Below are 27,254 nucleotides of genomic sequence, written 5' to 3' on the forward strand. Positions count from 1 at the left end.
TCAGTAAACACCGGAGACATTTGAACAGTTTATATTTGACTAAAATAAATGAAATCGAACTGCTCATGGACAAGAACTTTAAAAACATTACCTTTCTTAAGCAATTGTTTGCTAAAATGTTGAACAGATTCAGATAAGTATAATTAATTTGTCTAGTATTATCATTCAATCAAGAACATTAAAATGCAAATGCAGCTTACAGGCAATTAAATGGTAGGTTTCTAAACTTAAGTATATATACATATATGTTATACTATATATATGTGTGTATATAATATACATTATATATAATTATATGTAGTTTTACTTCAAGGAAATTCACTGTTTAGATACTGGAGGTGAGGATGGGTCATTTGAAAGTGAAAAATATGTATGAATTCTATTCCATTTCAGTACTGAAAAGCTGCCAATTTTATAAAATTTATTCCCACTCTTCACTGTCTTTACAAGGACCAGGTAGGTCTCGTCACTACTTCATTTTTCTGGGTGATATTGAGTCCTAATCTTTGGCTAGTACCAGAAATCAGTCCATAGAAGCTTCATGAGGAGATGAAAAGGACATAGGAAGAATATAGGGGCACTAGAGCATGAATCTATCAAAGCTTTGGGAAGAAGTAATAAGGAACTAGTAAATCGGCAAGGTGGGAGTGAAATGTGAGTCACCTTATGGAAAATGGGACTCTTCATTCTTTAAAAGACTTTTTGAATGTTCATAGCAACCTGTGTCTGTAATGGGATTTTACTTATATTCCAAAATGATTTTTTTTTGTTTTCCTAATGCACCTACCTGGACTTGGGATGACAGGATTCTGTTCAGCACTAGGTTCATACTTGAAGCTTGCTCACCTTGGTGGGACTTGCTGTTCTGTTGGTATAGCCTTTGGGAACCCAGGTGTCACTTCTGATGTAGGAAGCAAAAAAGAGGTTAACAGAAAAATCTAAGACCCAAGCTCTAATTTAGATATGAGCTCTAAAAGGGATTCAAACCCCAGTTAATGGATAACTTAAAGACTTGAGTCTTCATTAATACAAGTCAGGACCTAGTTTCTTGTTACCCCACGTTAATCACCACTCATAACAAGGACATAAAGAGGCAGGTCATAGAGACCTTAACTACAACAATGATACACAGACAGGGCATAGAAATTCTACTGATAAATGAAAATATTTTGAAACCAGGCATGGGAATGAAAAGGTGACATGTGCAGAAAAGGCCAAAGTTGTCCCCAGGTTCACCTTATGACATGTAAACCCCAAAAACACAGAAAAAGGTACCTGCCTCGGGGGTTGGCTCAAACCCCCAGGAACTCCAAATTAGGATAAGCCCTCCCCTGTACCTTCCCAAGGAGGAGATTATTATAATGAGACTGATAACCAATTTATCCATACTATAAATATAGCTGTCTTTTCTTTCCCTATTCAAGAGATACCTTTCCACTTTTCTGGTTCTCTACCTGTATTTACTTATAGTATTGCAGTAAAACTTAGGAAACTGAGTCACTGAGTCTTGTAATTCTTTTGGGATGACTCATGATCAATTTGACCCTAAATCCATCCCACATCACTTCCATGCCACAATGAGGTGTTAGAGTAGGTCTGTAGCAGGGTTTTGACATTATTAGTTTTAACATATTTCCTCTTGTATTGATAATTTTGTAAAATCAAAAAATTACTTTACATGTGAAAGATTCACTAAGACTTTAATTTCTTATAGCTTTCAAATTTCCTTCTTTATGAAAGGTTTCATAAACTTTCATTTCATCTTAGGCACATTTAAATGACTTATAAATGGACAAAATTTTGGAATTAGTGATTCACCAATTGTTAAGATTCTCAAAATCTTTCATTTTATTTTTTTAGCAAAAATGTGAATCTTAGTAAATAAAATATTTTTTTTGTATTTCATAATTGAGATATCTTGCCACCAGAAAGCCAGGTTCAAAAAACATTGTCATATAGAAGCAATTGCCAGAGGCATAAGAATTGAAGTAGACCTGAGAATAAAAATATTAATAAAAAGTACAGCTAATAAAATTTCATGTTGTTCTGTCCTGTTGTGGATTAAACTTTATCACATTCATTTTTTAGATATATAGATGGATCTGTAATCTCACTGATTTGGATATTCAAAGAATTATAGAATTTTAGAGTTGGAAGGGATGTCAGTCATCACCTAGTCCAATCCAGAAACCCAAAAAAATCTTTAGAATGATGTATCCGACAAATCCTTTGCTTAAAGGACAATATGCCTTACCTTTGCTCAAAGATATTCAATGAGGGGGAACCTACCACCTCCCAAAGCAGTATATTTGTGTAGCTTGAACTGTGAAGAAGTTTTTCTTGACATTTGCCTTCTTGTAATTTCTACCCTTTGTTCCTGTCTCTGCTCTTTGTAACCGACAAGGTTAATCTCTTCTCTGCATAATAGCTTTTCATATTCTTGAAGACACCTATGGGATGATGACCCCTGAGCAGAGATTTTTTTTTTTTTTTTGGTGACCTGGACTCCTTTGGTAGTATGGTGAAAATTGTGGATCTTTTCTCAGAATGCATTTACATATGTAAAGTAAAATGCACAGGACTATAAAGGAATCAACTTATACTGGAATGCAGTCATTATTTTTCTTTAACAGTCCACAGACCCCAGGTTAACAACCCCTGCCCTTGAGCCTGCCTTTTCCAGTTTCTCCAATTAACCTCGTATAACATAGACTCAAAGTCCTTCACCCTCTTGGTTGCCATCCTCTGGCTGCTCTCCAGCTCATCGGTGTCTTTTCCAAAATGTGTGGTGTCCAGAACTGAATAGAGTACTCCAAATGTGATCTGACCAAGTCAGAATACAATGGGATTACCCCTTTCCTTTTCCTGGAAGCTATTCCCCTTGTTGCAGCTTGAGATCACATTAGTTTTTTTGGCTGCCATATCACATTGTTGACTCACATGATCCTTGCAAGCCACCAAAACCTCTAGATCTTTTCCAGATGAAATGCTGTCTAGCCATGCCTCCCTCTTCTTGTATTATGAAGTTGATGTCTTAAAACCCAGGTGTGAGACTTTACATTTACTCCTATTAAATCTCATCTTAATAGGTGCAGCCAGTTTTCTACCTCCTCAGAATCTTTTTGGATTCCGACTTTGCCATCCAGTGTATTAGTTATCCTTCCTAGCTTCTAGTTTTTTGTCATCTACATGGTTGATAAGCATGCTATCTATGCCATTATCCATGGCATTGGTAAACATGTGGAACAGCAGAAGGCTAAGCACAGATTTGTAGGCCACTCCCCTAAAATGTTCCTTCTAGGATGACACAGAATCAGTAACAACTGTTCTTTGTATTTGTCTATTCAACTCATTCTAAATCTATCTAATCATACTATCATCTAGCCATATCTCTATCTTTTCTATAAGATCAGCATAAACTACTTAACTAAATACTTTGCTAAAAACTAGGTAAATGATATCTACAACACTCTATCTCTCATTTAGATCTGTATCAAAAAAGAATATAAGTTTAGAACATGACATGTTCTTGATGAAGCTGTGCTAATCCTCATGCTAATTCTCTCCCCATTCTAGATATTCACTTTCTCTTTAATTATATGTTCTAGAATTTCCCCAGCTATCAATGTCACTTTCATTATCTCATAATTTTGCTGATTTCATTCTCTTGGTCTTTTTTTTTGGGGGGGGCAGGGCAATGAGGGTTAAGTGATTTGCCCAGGGTCACACAGCTAGTAAGTGTCAATTGCGTGTCTGAGGCTGGATTTGAATTCAGGTCCTCCTAAATCCAGGGCTGGTGCTTTATCTACTACACCACTTAGCTTCCCTTTTCTTGCTCTTTTTAAAAACTGGGATATCACGGTCCCTTTTCTAGTCCTGTAGTGCTCTTCCTATTTTCCATGATTTTTAAAATGTCATTGACAATGCTTCAGTAATTACATCCACCAATTCTTTTAGCAGTTAGGTATGTAACTCATTTGGGAAAGGTGATTTGAATTAAATTCATCGAGAAAACCACATTTGGGGTTTTCTTGGTGAAGATACTAGAGTGGTTTGCCATTTCCTCCTCCAGCTCATTTTAAGATGAGGAAACTGAGGCAAATAAGAAATTTAGAGCTCCCCAAAATGACTACTCTGAAGGACAACAGTCATTTAATGTAAGATCTGGTCTAGTAGAAGGTAAGGGTTACTACTTTACAGATATACACCACACAAGACATCAGATTCTGCTTCCATCTTTTTATTTATTTATTCATTTATTCATTCATTCATTCATTTATCTATCTATCTATCTATCTATCTATCTATCTATCTATCTATCTATCTATCTATTTATTTATTTATAGTTTTGAGTTCCAAATTCTATCCCTCTCTCATTCTCTCCCTCCCTACCCTCCCCCCTCCCCAAGGTTACAAGCAATCAGTGTAGGTTATACATGTGCAATTATGTAAAACATTACCATATTAGTCATTTTACATAAAAAGACTCAAGTTAAAAAAAAAGAGAGAAATCACAAAATAGCATGCTTCAGTCTGTGTTCAATCAATATCAATTCTTTCTCTAGAGGTGGATAGTATGCTTCATCATTAGTCCTTTGGGATTATCTTGGATCATTGTATTGCTGAGAGTACTTAAGTCATTCACAATTGCTCATAGAGCTATAATGCTGTCACTGTTCACAGTGTTCTCTTGGTTTTGCTCACTTCACTATATATCAGTTCATATGAGTCTTTCCAGGTTTTTTACATCATCCTGCTTATTATTTCTTATAGCACGATAATATTCCATTACAATCATATACCACAGCTTGTTCAGTCATTCCCCAATTGATGGACATTCCTTTGATTTCCAATTCTTAGCCACCACAAAGAGTTGCTATAAATATTTTTTGTACAATTTTTTTCCCTTTCTATTTTTCAGTTACTATTGTTAACTGTTTCCCTCTATCCTGTTCCCTTTCCCATGATATTTACTCTTATCATCTATCTTCTTTTACCCTATCCCTCCTCAAAAGGGATTTGTTTCTGACTGCCCCTCCCCCAATCTTCCTTCCCTTCTTTCACACCTCCCTCCTTATCCCCTTCCCCTCCTACTTTTCTGCAGGATTAGATAGATTACTCCAACCAATTGAGTGTTTATGTTAATCCCTCCTTGAGCCAACTCTGATGAGATTAAAATCTTTGAGCCTATTCTGCTGAGTGTGTGGTTCCTTCACTGTCTTGCTCCTCCCTGATCTTTCCCCCTACTCCATAAGCCCTTTCCTGTTTCTTTCATGTGGGATTTCACCCCATTCTACCTATCCGCTTCTCCCTCCCCCAGTGCATTCCTCTCACCCCCCAATTTTACTCTAATGATGTCATCAGAGGGCAGCTAGGTGACACAATGGAAAAAGCACCCACCCTGGACCCAGGAGGACACTAGGCCAAATATGGCTTCAGACACAAGACACTCACTCACTGCGTGACCCCAGGCATGTCACCCAACTCCCAACTCCAACCACCCCATAAAAAAGATAAACAAAAAATAAATACTTTTCAGATACCATCCCTTCATAATTAATTCTACCTGTGCCCCGTGTCTAGATTTATTTCTATCATCTGCCCTAATACTGAGAAAGTTCTTATGAGTTAGATGTATCATCTTCCCATGTAGGAATTGAAACAATTTAACCTTTTAACATCCCTCTTAATTTCTTTTTCCTGTTTACCTTTTTATGCTTCTCTAGGGTCTTGTATTTGAAAGTCAAATTTTCTATTCAGTTCAGGTCTTTTCATCACATATACCTGAAAGTCCTCTTTTTCATAGAAGTCCCATTTTCCCCCCTGAAAGATTATAATCAGTTTTGCTGGATAGGTGATTCTTGGTTGTAATCCCAGTTCCTTTGTCCTCTTGAATATTATATTCCATGCCCTCCGATCCTTTAAGGTAGAAGCTACTAGATCTTGTGCTATCCTGACTGTGGCTCCACAGCACTTGATTTTTTTCTTTCTGGCTGCTTGCAATATTTTCTCCTTGACCTGGGAGCTCTGGAATTTGGCTATAATATTCCTAGGAGTTTTCATTTTGGGATCTCTTTCAGGAGGTTATAGGTGAATTCTTTCAATTTCTGTTTTACCTTCTGCTTCTAGAATATGAGGGCAATTTTCCCTGACAATCTCCTGGAAAATGATGTTTAAACTGTTTCCTTGATCATGGTTTTCAGGTAGTCCAATAATTTTCAAATTATCTCTCCTGGATCTATTTTCCAGGTCAGCTGTTTTTCCAAGGAGATATTTCATATTGTCCTCTACTTTTTTATTCTTTTGGATTTGTTTTATTATGTCTTGATTCTCATAAAGTCATTTGCTTCTATTTGCTCAATCCTAATTTTTAAGCAATGATTTTCTTAAGAGAGCTTTTGTGCCTCCTTTTCCAATTGGCCAATTTGGCTTTTCAAGCTGTTGACTTTTTTCATGACCCTCCTGCATCACTCTTACTTCTCTTTTCATTTTTTCCTTTACCTCTCTTACTTTATCTTCAAAGTCCTTTTTGAGTGCCTCTTTGGCCTGAGACCAATTTGTATTTTTCTTGGAAGCTTTGGATGTAAGGGCCCTGATGTTGCTATCCTCTTCTGAGGGTGCACCTCGATCTTCCTTGTCTTCTTTCCATGTGAATCATGTGATTCCTTTTTTCCAATCTAAAAAAAATATTTTAAAATTTTGATTTCAAACACCTTTTCCAAGCCTTAGTCTTTTGCCTTTCAAAGTTAAGTAAACACTCACAATCTTACATTGAATAATTTCTTAGCACACTCAAGTTTCTTCTGATATATCTGGTTTTTGGCTGTTTTTGCTGCCTTCTGAAAGCTGAGTTTAAAACAGATCTAAGCTTATATTACTATATAATTAAACTAAAACATAATATGACTGAAATATAAACATAACAAAAACACATTAAACTAGAACTTAACAAGGTTTTCAAATTGATGTATAAGAAGGTTTTGCAATATAAATTTTATTCCTGAAACAACAGTGATTGGTATTGAGAATGTTTATTTGTCAGTGAACTTCAAGGCTTTTGAGCAAATAATCCACGCTCTTTAGTTAAAATAATTGGAAAAAAACAAACTTTATGGACTACAGTGAAGCCAAGATTTAATTTTTCTTTCTTTTTGAGGCAACAAATTAGGGTAACCTAGATTTGGTTCAGTCAGGATTTGCAAAGGTTCCATGTCCCTTATTTAAAATCCAGGAGAATATGGACTCTGTTCCTTTTCCTCCCACCCTAAAAAACGTCCTAAAATCTGGTATAGTGAGAAAAAGCTATACTAAAAAGTCTTGAAATCTGGGTTCTTGTTAAAACATTACTATTACAAATACATCCTCCTCCTCCTCATCATGATAGCTAACATTTATGTGGTATTTATATATGCTAGGCACTATGCTTAGCACTTTACAAATATTATCTCATTTTATTATTATCTCTGATCCTCATATGAGCTCATTTGAACAAGTCTGAGACATAGGTGCTATTATTAATTACCATTTTACAGATGGGGAAATGGAAGCAGAAAGCAGTTAAATGACTTGCTCGGGGTTACACAGCTCGTTTCTGAGGCAGGTTTCAAACAAATTCTTTCCAAATCTAAGCCCACTGCTCTATCTACCAAAGTATCAAAATAATCTTCCAAATGCATATACCCAATCATGTAATATTCCCTGATGAGAAATCATCACTGACTCATCACTGCTTGTAAAATAAAGGAAAAATCCCTTCACTTCTAATTCAAGGCTCTCCACAATCTGTCCATTATTAAACTTTGTAGTCTTATTTTATACTACCCTCCTTTATGGGGCTCTATGTTCTAGCCACACTGGGGTCCTGGTTCTCTCTATACACACACACACACACACACACACAATTTGCTTTCACAGGAAATCACCCATACTTGGAGCCAAGTTTTATCCACATCTTTACCTTTTGAAATTCAACCAAAATGTTATAATTGCCTATAATATCCCTCTCCTTTGTGTGTACAAAGCAGCAGGGCCAAGGCTGCTTGTGAAAAGTGAAAGAGGAGGTGTGCAATCAATTCAAGAAGCATTCATTAAACTCTTGCTATGTACCAGGAATTTTGCTAAATGCTGGGCAATATACATTCTTCCCCTATTTGCTGTGTTTCTCTCTTATGAATCACTTGCATTGAATGGGGCCCTGTAGTCAGTCTCTCAAGGCCCTATGCCATCAGTACAATTTCATCCACAAACAGGAGAAACTAGAGAAATTTACCATTTATAGGAATCTTTTTTCCATCTGGACCTTGGATTTTATACATTTGATTTATACACCTTGCAAGCATGTCTCTTTTTTCCCCTCTACATTTGATACTAATAATTAGAGTCATTGCACAAATTTATCTCTGGGGTTGTCAAGGGATCTCATACGATATTAACATAGGCACCAAAGACCTTGTTGAAGGAGTTCCTTTAAGACTGCATTTCATTCTTCCAAGTTAAATGCTTTTAAAAAAACCAACAAACATGAAATACAATAGGATCTTGTATTCTTTATACTTTAATCAGATAAGGATTGATGAATTTGGTTTTGTTATATACTCAAAGAAATAATTTAATGAGATAATCTAACTTTCTAGGGCTCAGGATGAGCATAAGCAAATGCAAGCTATTGGCAAAAACTTAGTGTATATTTGTGTGTCCGGGAAGAAGGTTATATTTTCCCCATTATTTTCTTCCTATTATTCTTTGGGACTCAGCTCAGAGTCATTGAGGTTCAAAACTCTTGGCTCAGCTCCAACTTACTAGATACTTATCCCATTTAGATTCAGGCCCTGAAGATCCCATAGAATTCATATTGTAATTAGATTAATAGATTTAAAATATATTACACTACATAATTATCATATTGTAATTAGACTAAGAAAATGATGGTCATAGTAAGGTGTATGAAACAACAAAACACAGCCACCACTTAATTTTAACATCACCATTAACTCATCACCTGTAGGCTGAAATCTACTCTCTTCTTTGCACAACTGCTTCCCATGGAAGGGGAATATAGGCAGTCGTGTTGTCTTTTCATATAGGTTTCTTCCTCAAAACATAAGGGAAGGGGCAGCTAGGTGGCGCAGTGGATAGAGCACTGGCCCTGGAGTCAGGAGTACCTGAGTTCAAATGTAGCCTCAGACACTTAACACTTACTAGTTGTGTGACCCTGGGCAAGTCACTTAACCCCAATTGCCTCACTGAAAAAAAAACAAAAACCCATAAGGGAAGAGGGGATTAAATGGATCAAGCAGCTTGGGAAGCTAGTGGTAGCTCTTGGGGTGTGTCTTAGAGTATTTTAGAACTCATGTTTGTTCCTCACATTGGCTCCTCATGTGGCCCTGATTGCTCTGGTTATGTAGGAGAATAATCTCACTGCCTCCTCACAGGTATGACAGACTACTTACTCCCTCACCCTGGCCCCACAGAAGCTAATGACTTTCTGGTTCATATGGCTATAGCTATGTCATACTCCTTCAAACTCTTTCAATTTTTGTCTTGTGACTTCTTTTATCTTCAACTGACCAATCCAGCTCCCATTTCTGAGATGCCAAAGAACTGATATCAGAAATGTCACATGATTGTCATTGTTGGAAAACAACATTCACACAAACGTGAGACCAGAATCACTCAATCATCCTTATCTAATAATCACCCTTTACTATTTATTTACCATTGCTTAATCACCCATCTATTCTTTTTCAAAGATTGTCAGTGTGCCTTTGTAGATTAAGTTCTAGACCTGGAGCCAGCTTGCCTGCATTTAAATCTCACTCAAACATTCTACCTTTGTGTCTCAGGAAAAGACACTTCACTTTTCTTGGCTTCACTTTCTGCATCTGTGAAGTGAGCAGGTTGTTGGACTCAAAGCTTCCTTCCCATTCTAACTCAATGATCATATGATCCCAGGGAATGCAATGGAAGGAACATATGTGAGAAATGTCCTTCTATTGGCAATTGTTGGGAAACAACACTCAGAGAAACCTGAGGCCATAGCTAATCAGAAGATATTATTACTTCTCCTTTCTAGGATTTTAGAAGCATAATTTTTGTAAAAAAAGAATGCTAGATATGGAGTCAGGGGGCCTGGATTCAAGTCATGACTGAATCTTCCTAGGAAGTCATTTAACCTCTGTGACCTCAGTTTTCTTATCTGTTACAATGGAGATGATAATAATATCTACTTCTGATAATTATGATAATATTACCTACATCTTAGGGTTGTGAGGAAACTATTATTAAGGGAGAGGAGAATTAGGATAATGGTTTGGGGGGAAGAAGGAGGTAATAGAATCTCCTCTTTCATCTTCTACACATTCTATTTGTCCTTTGATCTTTTCTTTCTCTTGTGTCTCTTCTTCCCCCTTTTTAAGAGCTAAATAAAGGTTCATTGACGGATTATCCCTCCTCCTCCTCCTCCTCCTCCTTGCTCCTTTTTACAGAATGGCCTTTATTTTTAGGGACATTCAATAATTATGCTTCTCCACATCTCTGTCTTTTGAGCTCCTTGGCTTTCCATCAAGGGGCCATTACAAACATTCCTTAATTCCCCAATCTGAAAGTAGTCTCTCTATCAAATTTCTTATAACACATTCCCTGAAATTCTTCTTTGTACTTACTACAACCCCCCCTTATTTGTGTGCATGTTTTCCCCTTCCCTAATTCCATTCTTGGTTCTTGAGATTGGGGATTCTGTCATTTCTAGCTTTGTGTCTTCAGACCCCACTGCAGTGGTTTGTACCTGGCAGGTTCATTATAAATGGGAAATTGAATTGAATTATTGGTTTATAATTAAAATTATACGTAGCTTATTGTAGCACTCTATTAAAGTAGCCGTGTTAAAGAATATCAAACATGCTGTTTAATATTGATATAATCTTTTGGGGGCGGCTAGGTGGCGCAGTGGATAAAGCACCGGCCCTGGATTCAGGAGTTCCTGAGTTCAAATCCGGCCTCAGACACTTGACACTTACTAGCTGTGTGACCTTGGGCAAGTCACTTAACCCCCACTGCCCCGCAAAAAAACAAACAAACAATATTGATATAATCTTTTTAATAGAGAATTATTTTTAAATTGGTTTAAAAAATCTATTCCATTAAGTAGCAAGAAGCAAACAACCACCACCCCAAACTTTAACATCTGGCAGTGTTTTACATATCTTGAAGAATCAGATGACAAAATAATGACCCCAGGCTTTATAATCATGTTTCCCCTTCCTGAAAAATGTTTTAAAATTCATTTTAATGCTTCATTTAGCTGCATTTATTCCCTTCTTTTGTGTTACTCATGTTCAGCAGTGACATACAGAGAATTTGGTAAATACTTAGGTGATCTATCTTAGCTTGGTTGACTCTATTTTATATTCTAATAATAGAACCAATATCCATTAAATATACTCTAAGTAACTGTGCAGATTTTAGCGTTACAAAGAAAGAAAGATAATAATCAAAATAGCTCTCAGCTATTAAAAATGAAAAACTCAGCTTATTTTATATGAAGTGAGGCAGTAACTTGGGGACCAGGGTTGAGAAAAGAACAACTTTGTAGACACATAAAATAAATATAAAGCTGAAAAAAAAGTCAGTCTGTTTTATGTAGACATGTATCTCTGAGTCAGTTTGCAGCAAAGACAAAAAAAAACTGGCATTAGAGTTCCTTTGGAATATACCTTTATATTCTTCTGTAACTAAACCCACACTTATGTTGAGAAATGGAAAATTTTTTATCCTTTTAAAGAAACATTTGGTGCTTCTGTGATTTTAGGGAACACATTACAGTTTTTAACATGAGAGTCAAAACCAGAATTTTTTAAAAGTACTAGATATCAGTGTATATTTTATCAAATTCATCTGGCAAATATTCATCCAATGCACAAAAATGGTACAAAATATGGTCTCTATTCCCCAGGAGCTTATCACTGAATTAGTGTTATTTTCTGATATCATAAGGATGGAAAAGACCGCTGGCTGTAATACGGATCCAGGGATTTCTAGGGTAGAGCTTTCCCTGCCTACAGTGGGAATTTTTAGACGCTCTCTACAGGAGGGAGGGAACAAGAGGAAGGTGACAGTCTTGCCCACCACCGAATATAATGCTACAGTACAAATATGGTGGTCTGGCAGTTGCCTTCCACAAAACAAAGCCTTCAAGTGAGACCAGGAGAGGTGACACCTAAAGCTGTGATTGACTCTGTGCTCACATTTCCTTGGGCCCCATTGTTTGCCGCATGGGGCTGGCCATAGGACAGTCCTGGGAGATACTCAGGGCTAAGATCCCAAATCCCCAGCCCATGGTTAGGGAGCATAAGTGTAAACCACTCCTGTGTTTCATAATTACACTTATGGGGCAGAATTACTGTAAATTTGGGGGTCCTTTAAATCTGCCTCATCAGACGCGAGCATAGCATCTGCCTCTAGGAATATGGGGAAATTGGAGAAAAGAGCTGATTAATCTTTTTTTCACCTAATTTATTTCCTACTGTTAAACATCAAAAGCTTATCTAAATGAGGGATTTTATATGGGGAGGCAGAATGGTTTTGGTGGTAAATTAGTATCCACACTAAGAAACAACTCATGCAAAAAAAATTGTGTATCCAAATGAGTTTTATTTAAGGATATTCTTTATAGTTAATTGAGGCCACATAGGACTGGATAAGGTAGATATGCAGGAAGTATTCAAGTCTACATCCAAGGTAGGCCTCCACTAGCTGAGTGAGTGACCACTCACAGCATCAGATCAGCTCTTGGGGGGTACAGCAAAAAAGATGGCTTACCAGCTTTCTGTTTTGTCGAAGAAGGTACAGTCTTTTATGTGTGTCAGTTATGTTTCACCAGGTTTCCTAGCTTTCTGGGGATTCTAGGGTAATGATTGGTGAGATAGGAAGGTATTATCTTAAATACTAAAATATTAAAGGTGGCATAGTGGATAGAATGAGTGTAGGACCAGAAGTCAGGAAGACTCCTCTTTCCGAGTTCAAATCCAGTCTCAGACACTTAGTAGCTATGTGACCCTGGGCAAATCCCCTAACACTGTTTGTCTTGGTTCCTCAGCTGTAAAATTAGCTGGGGAAGGAAATGGCAAACCATTCTAGTATCCTTGTCAAGACAACCCAAAAGGCATCACAAAAAGTCAGATATGACTGAAAAACAACTAGCATCTGTAACTTCTGTTAATAGTTATAGTATAGTTGAGATGATAAAGGAAGGTGAAAAGGAACAGAGGAGAGATTCTGACTCGCTTTGTAGACTTTTGGACTCATTCTCATAAAAATAAATAAGGGACTATTTGCACAGCCTTGACTGAACTTTGCAAATAACATATGTAAACTTTCTAGAGCCAAAGGGCTTATTCTGCCACACAAATGACCATTAATTCATAAGAGAATTATTAGCGCTGAGAAAGCAAAAAAGTATGAAGCTTATTTGCATCTTGAATTTCTAATGTAATTAATTTCTCTCAAACTATTCTCTAGTTTCTAAAGCATACAAGAGTGAGCTACCATTCATTCAAGAGTTTTTGTTCAGTACTTCATATGTTGAGTTGTCTTGCAGCTATCAAATGGATGAACAGACAATTAATTTACTGATATCTAGAAAAGGCCTTAAATAATATTCCAACAGAGAAGATTAGATGTGCCTAAGTCTGTCTGTCTTTATAAAGTAACATTAAAGAAATGTTCCTGGGAGTGGTATGGGCAATAAGTAGGTGCTATTGTTGTTGTTTGTTCTTTGTTTTTGAAGAGGACCATGACATTGGGAGGTGATATGACGTGCAGTAAATTGGCTTTAAGTGCGGGAGTGCTGTGCAAGGTTACCAGCCTTACTTTCTCCAGAGCCATCTGGATTCAGTGGCAAGATATACATCAGGACGACTGGAAACGGCCACAGATGTTTAAGGCAATTGGGGTGAAGTGACTTGCTCAGGGTCACAGAGCTAGTAAGTGCCTGAAGTGAGATTTGAATTCTGGTCCTCTCAACTTCAGAGCCAGTGCTCTATCCACTGCTAGTAGCAGAAGCAGAAGTTTTAAATTATAGGACAATTAAGAAGCATTTAAAAGGGCAGTGCTGTGTCAGGAAGAGATGCAGTGCATAGAGCACTGGGCCTGGAGTCAGGAAGACTCATCTTCCTGATTTCAAGGCTGGCCTCAGACACTTACTAGCTGTGTGACCCTGGACAAGTCACTTAACCTTGCTTGCCTCAGTTTCCTTGTGTAAATTGAGCTGAAGAGGAAATGGCAAATCACTCTAGAATCTTTGCCAAGAAAACCCCAAATAGGATCATAAAGAATTGGACATGACTGAAATGACTGAACAACAACAAAAAAGTCAGGAAGAATTTACTAGGCTTTTCCACATCTAACAAATTAAAAAGTACTAGATCTAAAATAATCTAAAATTCTACTTAATGAAAACCTTGAACATCTCATGCTATGATATGTTGTGTAGTCTGTGATATTTGTAGGTTTAAAAAAAGTTAGAATGCTTAGGAACATTTTGAGGGAACAGCAAGATTTTTATTTTGTCTACCCATTATTTCTCTGTGTAGTACCAGACCAGAACCTCCCTCTGATATTAATGGTGGGTCACAGAAGGATATGAATTAGATAAAAATTGTCACATTACATATTAACCATTAGTATGATTAGAATGATATTGGAATCAGTGAAAATTTCAGGAAATGATACAAGAACAAAATTTTGGTTCTTTCAGTCAGTCAGTGACCATTTTTTTAAGTATCTGCCATGTGCTAAGCTCTGAACTAAGTGCTAGGGATGCAAAGACAGACAAAAGACAAGCCCTGCTCTCAAGGAGCTCATGGTCTAATGGGGAAGAAGAGATATGAACAACTATGTACCACAGGTAATAGACAGGATAAATTGGAGATAATTAACAGAGGGAAGACACTAGCATTAAGGGAGATATGTCCACTCAAGATAAGCATTTCCAACTATATTATTTAGGTGATTTTTTTAAAGGTTGGGAATTGGGAAAGGAGTGATGAGACTCATGAGGAAATAGTATCATCATCCATGAGTAGAGTATTTCTTTGGCATTGTTAATGCTACTGAATGTTGAAGAAGTTTTGTCCTTCAGTATGTTACTTTATTCTTCATCTCAAGAAGAAATCATTTGGCATAAAGTAATATGCCAACACAATGTATACATGTATTTATACATATATGTATATATTTACACACATCTATACTATGTGCTTGATTAGGATTAAAATCAATTAATAAAATGTTTATTCAATCCCCATTATATGGGTATTGTGCTAGGTGCTAGGATAAAGGGATGAAATACACACATCCCAGTCCTTGCCCTTAAGGAACTTACAACCTAGTAGGAAAATAAGGTTTATAAAACAAGTTATAGTGTGACAAGTACAGAGGAGGCATACAATAGAGACATAAAAGATTTAGGGATGGAGGGATCATTTACAGCTGGGGGGACTGGGGGGACTGGGGGAAATAACATGGAGAAAGAAAGCCACTGAGTGTGATATGGAGTCAATTAGAGTTGAATGAAAAAATTGCTTTGCAGTTGAAATTAGATAGCACAAATTTGTAGTGGATCCAATCAGTATGGTTTTGTGGCTTCTTCTAGCAGTATTTAGTGGCTCAGGAATAGGAAAGAAAATGGATGCTCTAGTTTGCCCAAAGTTGGAGATTAGCAGAGATCAACAACAGAAAGACAAAGGAGTAGGAGATTCAAGGGGGAGGAAAGTACATCATTGAAAAATTCAAAACTCTGAAGGAAAGGAAAGGAAGCCACAACAGGTGTGACGAAGTAGGAGAAGAGGAAGAAATTGTACTAAGGGTCACTTTGTGGAAGACCAGATTGAATAGGAACAAAGCTATTGGAAAGGAGAGTCAAGAGATTGTGTCCGGAGAGCAGATTTTAAGAGTTCATTTTAAAGATTGAATGGTTGTGAATGATCTTAATTTAGATATAATTTTTATTTACTTTTGCTGTAATGCTGATGGGTCGTGTTGAAACAATGACAATCTTATCCTACCCATTATATTTTTTTCCTTTGTAGTAACAGCCAATCATTGTGCCTTGCTATGGTTCACATGCCTTTGTTTTCATCACCATCCAAACCAATGAGAACTTCATTATTAGCAATGACCAGTAGCAGATTTGATTTCAGTACATGGCCAGATTAGGAGTCAAATGAGGTTGAACTCCAAATGCTTGGCAAATAAAAATTAAGACCATTAGTTTTTAAGTGTCTGACACAGAAAGGCGCATAAAATTAAAATTCTAGCCAATACTATTTTGTTATTTTTCTCTAAGAGAAATTTTGAAATCCTGAACATAGGGTCTCTGTAATTTAATTGAAGACAAAGGACCACTAAGAGTTGCTTAGGGACATTTCATTTTGACCTTAGAGGTTTTGGCAGCAATATTGTAGGCAGAAAACATCAACTAAGCATCTTTTGGCTATTATAACATAAACTGTGCAAGGAAACAAACATTAACTGCCAGGAACAAGCTTAAAAGCAGTTTCTCAAAGTCCAGTTGTTTTTTTTCTGGCCGCTAATCTTATTGGATGATAGCACAAAGACTTTGCCTGTGTGGAAAGTAGTTAGTCAGCTGATGCATTTTGTTGGTATCATTTTTCTCTTGCCCAGGAAACCATGTTTTTACATGGTTCAGAGAGAGCACAAGAGGTAATAAGTTTTTAAAAATTTGGTGCATTTGTGGTAGGGATGATTGAATGCAATGATATAGTTTGTAAAAAGAGAAGAGGAAATGGCCAAGTTAAGATTTTTAATCTTAAAATGGCAGAGAGAAAGCAGTAACTTAGATGTATTCTCAAAGGCAGATTTCTACTGTATATATTTTTATTTAGGATCACTGTGTATATAGAAGAAAAACTCATTTGGGCATCATGAAATAATGGAACAAGGAGTTGGAATCAGAAACCTGGGTTTAAGTTCTAGCACTACCCTTATTAGCAAGGGGTCAAGTCACATAATTTCTCCGACCCAAAGTTGCCCCATATGGGGCATAATGACATTTGCATTGTCTACCCCCTTACAGTTGTTTGTTACCAGGGTCAAATGAAACAATAGATTTAAGCCTTAAAGAGCTATGTAAATGTCAAATATTTTTATTGCTTTATAAAAACACAAATTATTTTTGAATGATTAGCAGTAAATATGTCATCACAATTGACAGTGAATATCTCCAGAAAAATGTTATGGAAAATTTGTACAAGGAATTATAATGATCCAATCCAAATTATTCATTCTTTTGTTAAGGATTCTGTCATATTCTGGTAACTAATGTTAGTCATGTAAGAGTTAAGGACAGAGAACTATCCCCTGGCTTTTAAGGAACAGCTGTTCATTACACAAGGGAGGGGATCTAAGCATCTGATTCTGAAAAGGAGTTGAGAAAATCAGTGCTTAAAGTATGAAGCCAATAGTCCAAACCAGTTAGATAGGGTTGTCATGCCTGTGGGGTCAGCAAGAGGGAATATGTGGGAATTTGTGATGAGGATTTACACACAGGATTAGGCAGACAGGAACAAGGCTAAATGAATACAAAGTTCCACGAAGAACTCAGACTGGAAAAACCAAGGAAAAAAGATCAAAAATGGAGCTTTGGGCTATCAACTAAATTAATTTGTGGGGCTCAACTCATATTATTTTATAACATCTTGTAAATAGTTAGACATTCTGTACTTGTGTAGTTTTCTTCTTTCTGAAGAGTTTATTTTATCTCTGAGAAAAGACATGTGAATGACAGTTTAGTGTCCTAAAGCTTAACCTACAGTTTTATTGGAGAGTGAGAGACCAGACAAGAAGGCTAGAGTAGTATTCCTGGTGCAAGTCAAACAGGGCCTGGAAGAGCCATTGCTAGGACTTCTGGTACCTGGAACAAATTTGTTTGAGTGGAAGGGTGAAGAGGACAACCATGCTGGGTCAGGTTGAGGCTGAAGGAAAAGGATGTATCAAATATTACACTTAAGTTTCTAGAGTAGGTAGCTGGGAAGATAATGATGTCATTAACAAAAATAGAGAAGTTGGGTAGAGGGGCCAGTTTTGGAAGAAAATGATAAGCTCACTTTTGGACAGGCCTTGGTCTTGGGCCATGTCTACAGTGAAATAAATCCAAGGTTGTAATGATTCATAACATTTTCAGGTTGTAGGGACCCTTTGGGTTTACTGGTTATGTCTTTTGCCTTTTGGATACTACAAAGTTATATATGAAGTAGTGTGTGTCTTTCCACCTCCTCACATTTTTGGGGCCAACAGAACTGATTGGACACCAGTGGTAAATGTCTTATATAATCCAGAGTGGCCAGAAGGCAGCAAATTGGGATGCAGCTGGAGGATCTGATCTTAGTTGCCCTCTTTGGAAATGTACAATTTGAATTCAACATGAAAAATATCCTGTTAAAGAGTATACTCCCACTCCACGCTCTAGTAGACAAAGAAAAGGTTGCTCTGTTGTTGTTCTTGTTGTTCAGTCATTTCAGTGGTATCCAACTCTTCATGACCCCACTTGGAGTCGTCTTGGCAAAGATACTGGAGTGGTTTGGCATTTCCTTCTCCAAGCCATATAAAATATATATTTGTTCCTAGGCTAAGAGATAATGATAGTCACCAGGTCCAAGTTAGTCTAAGTTCAGGAAAAAATTGTTGAGGTATAGATGTTGTTGGCCTTAGACCTTTTTCTTGAGTATTAATCAAGTTGCTCAAATATATCTATTAAGTGTCTACTGTGTGCAGAGTACTGGGGATAGAATGACAAAAATGAAACTATCTCTGACCTCAAGGATCACAATTCTATGTAGTCAATGTGTACATGTGTAAATACATAAGTATACAAAATAAATATTATGTAGAGTTCAGAGGGAGAACACTAATACCAGCATAGGGGAGCATCAGGATCACCTTTATAGATAAAGTGTTATTTGAACTAAATCTTGAAGGAAATAAGGGATTCTAAGAGGTAGAGGTGAGGATAGAGTACATTCTAGGCATAGATGACAGGGCACAGAGAACAAGTGGGATGGAGGAATAGCAATAAGACCTGTTGAATTGGACAATAGAGTGAGGCAAAGAGCATAATGTATGGCAAGCCTGGAAAGATAGGTTGAGGTCAGAGTGTGAAGTGCTTTATATGCCAAAGAGAGAGTGTGAAATTCCATAGGATAACATGTGGGAGCAGTGCTTGACTTGGAGTTAGGAAGACCTGTGTTAGTAGTAACAGCTTCTGTTACTTACTAGCTGTGTGACCACAGCCATGTCCCTTAACATCCATGAGCCTTAGTTTAATGGGCATAGTAATAGCTGTGGTGCTTATCTCATAGGGTGGTAGTGAAAAGTAAGTAAGATGATACATGTATAGCACTATGCAACCTTAAATTACTATATAAATATCAACTATAATTATTTTTATGGTAGTAGGAGTGACCAATGGATTTCTTGTTGATTGAGTTTCCAGATGATGTAGATATACTCTTTCTAGATGTAGATGTATATGCGATTGATCTGGATCATGATAGGGTGTTATTGCCCTTTCTCCCTCTCCCCCATCAGGTAGTACTGCATAGTTTTATATGTAACATTTATAGCAAGTAGCTTTTCTCCCTAAGATTGTATGATTATATTTAGCAATCATTTGTTTTTGAGCTCTCCACAAAAAATATATTCTGATGTCTCTTCATGGCCTAGCGGTGACACTGGGTTCTCAAAGACTACTGTCAGAGCACAATTGCAGGCAAGTTCTATCATGCTAGTAAAGGTTTTGTGTATGGCAACAGACCATGCTCACTGAGGACTAGCCTAGTTTGGAAAGATAACGCCTTCTTTTGCTATATGGTATTTAAAAAGATTTTTAAAAGAATATTTCCATACATCACGTCTTTAATAAAAGTGAAGGTGCAAGTACATTTTGTTAGACATCATTCCTATTTTGCAGATAAGGAAATTGAAGCATAGTTAGGTAATTTTGACCAAGCTCACAGAGCAAGTAAGTAACAAAGTAGGACCTCTTACCCTTAGTCAGGGATTCCTCCTAGTACACCACATCCCTTCAGAATATAAATAACACTTCAGTAATGGGATTTATGACCATTCTGAAAGTATCATGAAGTCACCTGACTCCTTAATTGGTAGTTTTGGATTCATACTAATTTTTTCCTCTTAGGAGAAAACTCAGTTACAATACATTGAGATCATAGAGTTCAACTTACAACAGAAAATATGACAGCAACTATTGAAAAAATTTTCTAAATTTAGATTACAATTTAACTGTTGGACTTTTAATAATTCTAAGATGCCAAAAAATTTAGAAGCCAAGAAAAAAACAAAAAAGAATGTAATATTGAAATACATTTTAAAATAAAAGTTACTAGGTTTGATTAGATATGGTTTTATACATTGAAACATTTTTATTTAAAAACGAATAAGATTGGGGGCAGCTAGATGGCGCAGTGGTAAAGCACCAGCCCTGGATTCAGGAGTACCTGAGTTCAAATCTGGCCTCAGACACTTAACACTTACTAGCTGTGTGACCCTAAGCAAGTCACTTAACCCCATTGCCTCACTAAAAAAACAAACAAACAAACAAAAAAACCGAATAAGATTGGTGGCAGCTAGATGGCGCAGTGGATAGAGCACCGGCCCTGGAGTCAGGAGTACCTGAGTTCAAATGTGGCCTCAGACACTTAACACTTACTAGCTGTGTGACCCTGGGCAAGTCACTTAACCCCAATTGCCTCGCTAAAAAAAAAAAAAAAAAAGAAGGAATAAGATTGTACCAGATGACAATTACTTAATCTGAATTAATTATAATAAATTACATATCAAGACCAACAAAGAAGGGTTTTTTGCAGGGCAATGAGGGTTAAGTGACTTGCCCAGAGTCACACAGCTAGTAAGTATTAACTGTCTGAGGCCAGATTGGAACTCAGGTCCTCCTGAATCCAGTGCTGATGCTTTATCCACTGTGCCACCTAGCTGCCCCCAACAAAGAAGTACAATACAAAATAATTAGGCATCCAAAGGACACAAAAATATAAATATATATCCAAAAAGATCACAGATCCATAGATTTAGAACTGGAAAGGGGACTTTTGAGTTCATTGAACCTGACGTTTTTGCTGATGAGAAAACTTAGGGAGGCCTAGCGGCTTCTAGTGTCTTATTTAATATAGTGCTGGGCACGTAGTAGGCACTTTGTAAAAGCTTAGTTCCTTTCCTTTCACTCTTCCTCCTCCCTTCTTCCCCAGGATCATAAAACCCATTAGTGTGTGAGGCAAGATTCGAACCCAGGTCTTCCTGATACCCGTTCAAATACTGTATTCTCTATACCACAATTTCTCTTGGGAGGAGGGGATTGCTATTGGAGTTTGATGCTCAAGAGAAGCCTTGTGGAGAAGTTGTCAGTTGAGATAGACCTTCAGTAAAAATTTGGTGGGTAAAGGGAAGGCGAACATTTAAGACCTAGGGAATAATGTAAGCAAAGGCATGGAGGTGCAAAGTGTAGCATGTGTTCACTGGATTATGAACTGTGTGGCGAAATATGCAATAAACCTGAAAAAGAAGAGGGTGGGGCAGACTCTGATGGCTCTTGAATGCAGGCATAGGAGTGCATAGGCACTAGGGAGTTATTGAAGACACAAAAGGAAGTCTGATAGTGCTGGAAAGAGTTATTTGGAGTCGCCAGGATGAGTTGTTAGGAGCTTATGGTAATAGTCCAGGCTGTGATTATTAGAATCTGTATGAGGGTGGTGGTAGTAGGATTTTAAAAGTGGAGATGGGTATTGACTGCCTGTGTCATACACATGGGGACATCCTGAAAACTGGAGATGCAGATAGAGTCAGAACTGGAGATGGAGACTGAAAAGTCATCTGCATGGAGGTGGCAGTGGAAGCCACTGAGGTGCATGAGACTGACAAGGGACAGAGTGTAAAGAGCGAGAAGAGGCCTAAGGACCAGTGCTTAGGGAACATCCGCCTTGAGGAAGACTCAGCCAAAGCTGGGGGCAAATCCCATCTCTAGTGCCACTCCTGGGCAAATCCAAGAGGAACGATAAATAAGAGAAGGGATGAAGGGAAAGGAATAAGTATTTACAGGCAGCCCACTGTGCTGAGCACTCCACACAATATGTCATTTGATCTTTACAGTGACCATGTGGGGCAGGTGCTGTTATTATCCCCAACTTTACAGTTGAAGAAACCGAAGTGAGCAAGTTAAGTGACTTGCTTAGGGTCACACAGCTAGATTTGAACTGGTCTTCCTGACTTTAGGCCCATAGTTTTATCCATTGTGCCATCTGTCTTCCTAAAAGAAAGGAAAGCTACAAGAAACATGCTTCTGTCTGAGTAAGAACCAGGAACCCTTTTACATGTGAAGTGTATGTAATAACTATTAAACTTACAGGAACCACCTCCAAATAGATTCTGGAATTTGCTTCATTTTATAGAATCATAGAATTGGAGTTTATAGGCACCTTAGAAACCATCTACCCCAAACCCCTCATTTGTAAAAATGAGAAAATTTGGGGCAGCTAGGTGGCACAGTGGATAAAGCATAGGCCCTGTATTCAAGAGGACCTGAGTTCAAATCCAGCCTCAGACACTTGACACTTACTAGCTGTGTGACCCTGAACAAGTCATTTATCTCTCACTGTCCCGCACCCTCCCCCAAAATGAGAAAATTCAGACCCACAGTGGTTAAATTATTTGTCCACAGTTATAAAGAAGTAGCAGAGCTGTGATTCAAACCCAGGTCTTTCGTTTCCATATCAAATATTCTTTGCACTGCCACTGCCACTTCAATTTATGATGTGTGTGTGTGTGTGTGTGTGTGTGTGTGTGTGAGAGAGAGAGAGAGAGAGAGAGAGAGAGAGAGAGAGAGAGAGAGAGAGAGAGAGAGAGAGAGAGCTCTACAGGCTCAGAGGAATGTTATTTCTCTATATCTTTGTTAAGCCCTGCATTTCCATTGAAATTCTCTGAAAGATTAATTGGTCACTTAATGTTCAAGAGTATAGGAATAGCTCTTTTTAATTTCTCCTGGATGGTCGATTAATTTGGTGTTTTCCTCTGCTAATCGCAAAGTTTGTAGTATCAAAGGATTGAAAAATCATGTAGTGTAGGGAACGTCCCTGGTTTCTGAACTCAGTGATCTCCATTTGTTGAGTGAATTGCCTCTGGAAAGGGAATGATCTTGGTTTCCTATTGTTGGAGTTGGACGCTCAACACCTGAAGTTTCATTAATCGCGCTTTTATCATTCCATATGGGGAGGCAAGTGTGGTATAATGGAAAGATCGCCATATTTGGATTCAGGAGAAACCTGGGTTTGAACCCCACTTCTGACACTTACTAACAAGACATTTGACAAGACATTTACTTAACCTCTCTGTACTTGGGAGCATCTTTTTTTTTTTTTTTTAATTTCAGTCCAGTGGCCAAGTACTCAACCAAAGTTAGAAATGCCTTAACCCAAGTTCCCAGTAAAAGAGAATTTGCAATTTGACTTAAAATATCATTCTTGGGATAGAGATGACATGAAATGTTTGAGAAAATGAAGTAGCAATTGATTCTTCAGAAGTAAAAAAATGATACATAAATCTTACTATGGCCATGGTCAGTCATTGGGTTTGCTTTTTTCATATAAAAAGGGCATAATAGGGGCGGCTAGGTGGCGCAGTGGATAAAGCACCGGCCCTGGATTCAGGAGTACCTGAGTTCAAATCCGGCCTCAGACACTTGACACTTACAAGCTGTGTGACCCTGGGCAAGTCACTTAACCCCCATTGCCCTGCAAAAAAAAAAAAAGGGTATAATAATTTCAAAATAACAATTTAATTCAGGTAGGTGTTGTGGGACTGGGTTGGTACTTAACAAAGCTGTTCAATGAATGAATGATTGCCTTGATGATATTTTGATTTTTTTTATTCTGCATTTTGACATGATAACATTAATATCATGAAAGCCTATCAAAATCCTATCTACTTAACACACACACGTGCACATGCACACACAAAGGCAAAATATAATTCAGGGTGTCCCAAAAGTTTTGGTTCCATTTAAAACTTTGGGAAGATCTTTGTATGCATGTGTGTATTATGTATGCATGCAGGTATGCATACAGAGAAATCCACTGCTTTCCATATGCAGATAATCAAGATCTGATTATATCCATATTTTTTGAGGACAGGGTGACATTTTTTAAGGAAAGGAAACAAATGTGATGAACCCTTTTCTTTTTTTTTTTAAAGTATTTTATTATTTTCCAGTTACATATAAGGATAGTTTTCAACATTTGTTTCCCCAGGATTTTTATGAACCCTTTTCTATATCTCCCACTTGGAACTACGTTTTTTAAAGTCCAACCTTCATTTATTGGGCCCACCCAAGTTACTCTTTTTTGCTGCTATCTTAAAGTTTCATTAAATGCTATGTTAATGTGTTCACTCAATAAAATCAACATCTTTTTTTTTTTAATTTAGATTTCAGTTCAGGGATTCAGGGATATTGCAAGCAGCTGCACTGGAGTGAAGCACTTGGTTATCAACGATATGCCAACTCTGACGGATAGTTGTATAAAAGTAGGTTGCTAAAAAGCAAATAGTCTTTAGAATCAGAATCTGGGATAATATATGATGGTGATAGCTGGTATTTATATGACATTTTAAGGTTCACCAAGGGTTTTGTGTTATCTCATTCAATCCTCACAACAACCCTGGAAAGTAGGTACCATTTTTATTCCCATTTTATACTTAAAAAACCTGAAACACAGAGAGGTGATATGATTTGCCTGGGGTTACACAGCTAGTTGGTGTCTGAGGCAGTTGGTGTCATACTTCAAGTACTCCGGCATTCTGTGTGCTGGGCCACTTAGCTGCCTGTGTGTTTTTATGATTTCAGATATAACAGCAAATGTGTATATGTGTTTTAAAGCCTGAGATTATAAAGAAATAATACAAAGTTTTTAAAGATACATATATAGTGCTCTCTGCCTTTCATAAAAATTTTTTTGCCAGTACTATTGAGACAAGTTTTTTTCTTCAGCCTGATAATTAAAGTATCTGGCTTTTAGAGCCCGCTGCCAGCTCTGTTGTGTGGCTTTTTGCCAAGTCACAGTGTGTTGGCAATGGCCCTCAGTATTAGCTCTGGTTTGTGCTTAGGAAGGCAGTTTAAGTATGGCTTTTTTGTTTGATTTTGTTTTTTGACTGTTGTTGAGAGGGTCTTTGTCCTGGAAGTCAGGATTGAGTGCAGATTTGGTTTGGCTTTTATCTTTGTGACATCCCAGAAGCGTCCTTGGCCTTACCAACAGTTCCTTACAAGTATATGCTATGTGGTCAGGGCACATGAAGGGTTCAGAAAGGGCTTTCTTTGACCCAGTGTCTCAAGATTGGTGAAGAATAAATCTATTCTTTTGGCCAAGAATTTGAAGCCTAGTGATGGTGGAACGGCTGTCCTGGCCTGGTCTTTCACAGCTGAGGCTGCCAACCTGTATTTGGGTCAAGGAGAACATGTAGTTGAGGCCCTGGTGCTGACTGGGGTGTGATGAAGGTGCAGTCTGGGAATCATGCTGGTGATCAGGCATCCGGATGGTGAATCTGTTGCATTAGGGTGAAGGTCAGAACTCGTTTTCCAGTCTTGAGGCTTGATCCCATGGTCCATAGCCGATATTCTTCAGGCTGTAGCTCTGAACCAGTAGTCAGGGTGATACTGCAGCTGTGGCCCGGTTCCAGCTGGTTACAGATTTGGCCTTGCACATGGGCCTTTGCAAGACTTTAACCGGTTAACTGGGGGTAGGAGTTGGTACAGGTTTTACTGGCACAGGTGCGTCTCTGGCCTAGAAGTCAGAAGATATTGAGGTTAAACGTATAGTTGGGGCCTTGAGTTCTGTGAATGGCAGAATCATAGCTCAGTGATCAGAAAATGGGTTACTGGTGGAGGGAATGCTCTGCTAGAATTTACAAGGCTGTGAAAAACTCTGGGCAAGTTCTCAGGGCTACTAGGAATCAACATGGGGTTGAGGCCCCATGGATGTGAAAGGCACAGCAGTTACTTTGGTCCTCAGGCAGGGCAAGTTAAGGGAAAGGCTGTGGCTGTGGCATAGTTTTTTCGGTGTATTCACGGTTTAGCCCTGGCCTGCCTGATATTTCAGAATGAGTAATGGCAGAGTCATTGCCAATCTGTCAGGATTAGGATAACCATTTGAAGCATGGTGAAGACACAGCTGTGGGCCTGGTATAAAAATGGGGTGATATTTTGGCCTGATGGTTGAGGCGTGACATTTGCCTTGTGGTGGCTTTCTTGTTATGATGATCTATTCCAGTCTGGAGCACATGACTAGGCTGGGTGACTTGACTGACTCTTTGGAGAGGAGTGGACCAACGCTGCCCCTAGAAATATCCTTTAGCTTCTCATTCCTCTACTTGAAGGATATCTCTTGCCCATCATAGCAAAGAGGTCAGAGACAATAAAGACAGAATAGTGAATATACTGCCAGATGTGGTGGCTTGTTTTTCTCTATCATGATGGTAATTGTGAGGAGTTTAAATGGGGAGTTCCCCATTTAAAATGGGGAGTGGACAGAACTGCCCAGGGGTGAGGAGCAAGAGGCTAGGGTTTGCCTCCCTCATTCCTTATTCTCAAGTAGCTCACAGTCTAATAGGGAAGACCACAAACAAGCAACTATCTACAAATAAAATGCATAGAAGACAAATGGGGGGAAATCAGAGAGGAAGCACTGACATTATGGGAAATTGGGAAAGGCTTCTTGTAGAAAGTGACATTTTAGCTAGTACGTGAAAGAAGTCTGGGAAGCCGGGAGACAGAGATGACAAGGAAGAGAATTACAGGCATGGAAGACAGCCAGTAAAAAATTCCCAGAACTGGGAGATGGGGAATTGTATCCAAAGAACAGACAGGAGGATATGTATCTGGGTTGCAGAGTATATGGAAGGGAGTAAAGTGTAAGACTGGAAAGGTTAGAAAAAGTGTTAATTTTTTACAGATGTTAACTATGTAGGCAGCTAGGTAGCATAATGGATTAGGTGTAGGACTTATAGTCAGGAAGACCCAAGTTTGTATGCTGCCTTAAATACTTACTGGGGTGTGACCTTGGGCAAGTCACTTATCCTTTCTCAGCCTGTCTCTTCCCCTGAAAAATGGGAATAATAATAGCACCGAACCCCTAGGGTTATCATGAGGACCAAATGACATAATA

At 38.0% G+C, this 27,254-nt stretch overlaps 1 protein-coding gene across 1 annotated transcript in view; it reads left to right on the top strand.

Annotated features, from left to right (window-relative positions):
* FBXL13 (F-box and leucine rich repeat protein 13) overlaps nt 1-27,254 on the top strand; it is a 212,442-nt gene that overhangs the window by 101,005 nt on the left and 84,183 nt on the right. The window contains exon 7 of the mRNA XM_043967586.1: nt 24,523-24,621. Coding sequence (XP_043823521.1) covers nt 24,523-24,621 — 99 coding nt within the window. The remainder of the gene's footprint in view (nt 1-24,522; nt 24,622-27,254) is intronic.

The sequence above is a fragment of the Dromiciops gliroides genome, chromosome 5 (assembly GCF_019393635.1).
Source record: "Dromiciops gliroides isolate mDroGli1 chromosome 5, mDroGli1.pri, whole genome shotgun sequence".
Taxonomy (NCBI): domain Eukaryota; kingdom Metazoa; phylum Chordata; class Mammalia; order Microbiotheria; family Microbiotheriidae; genus Dromiciops; species Dromiciops gliroides.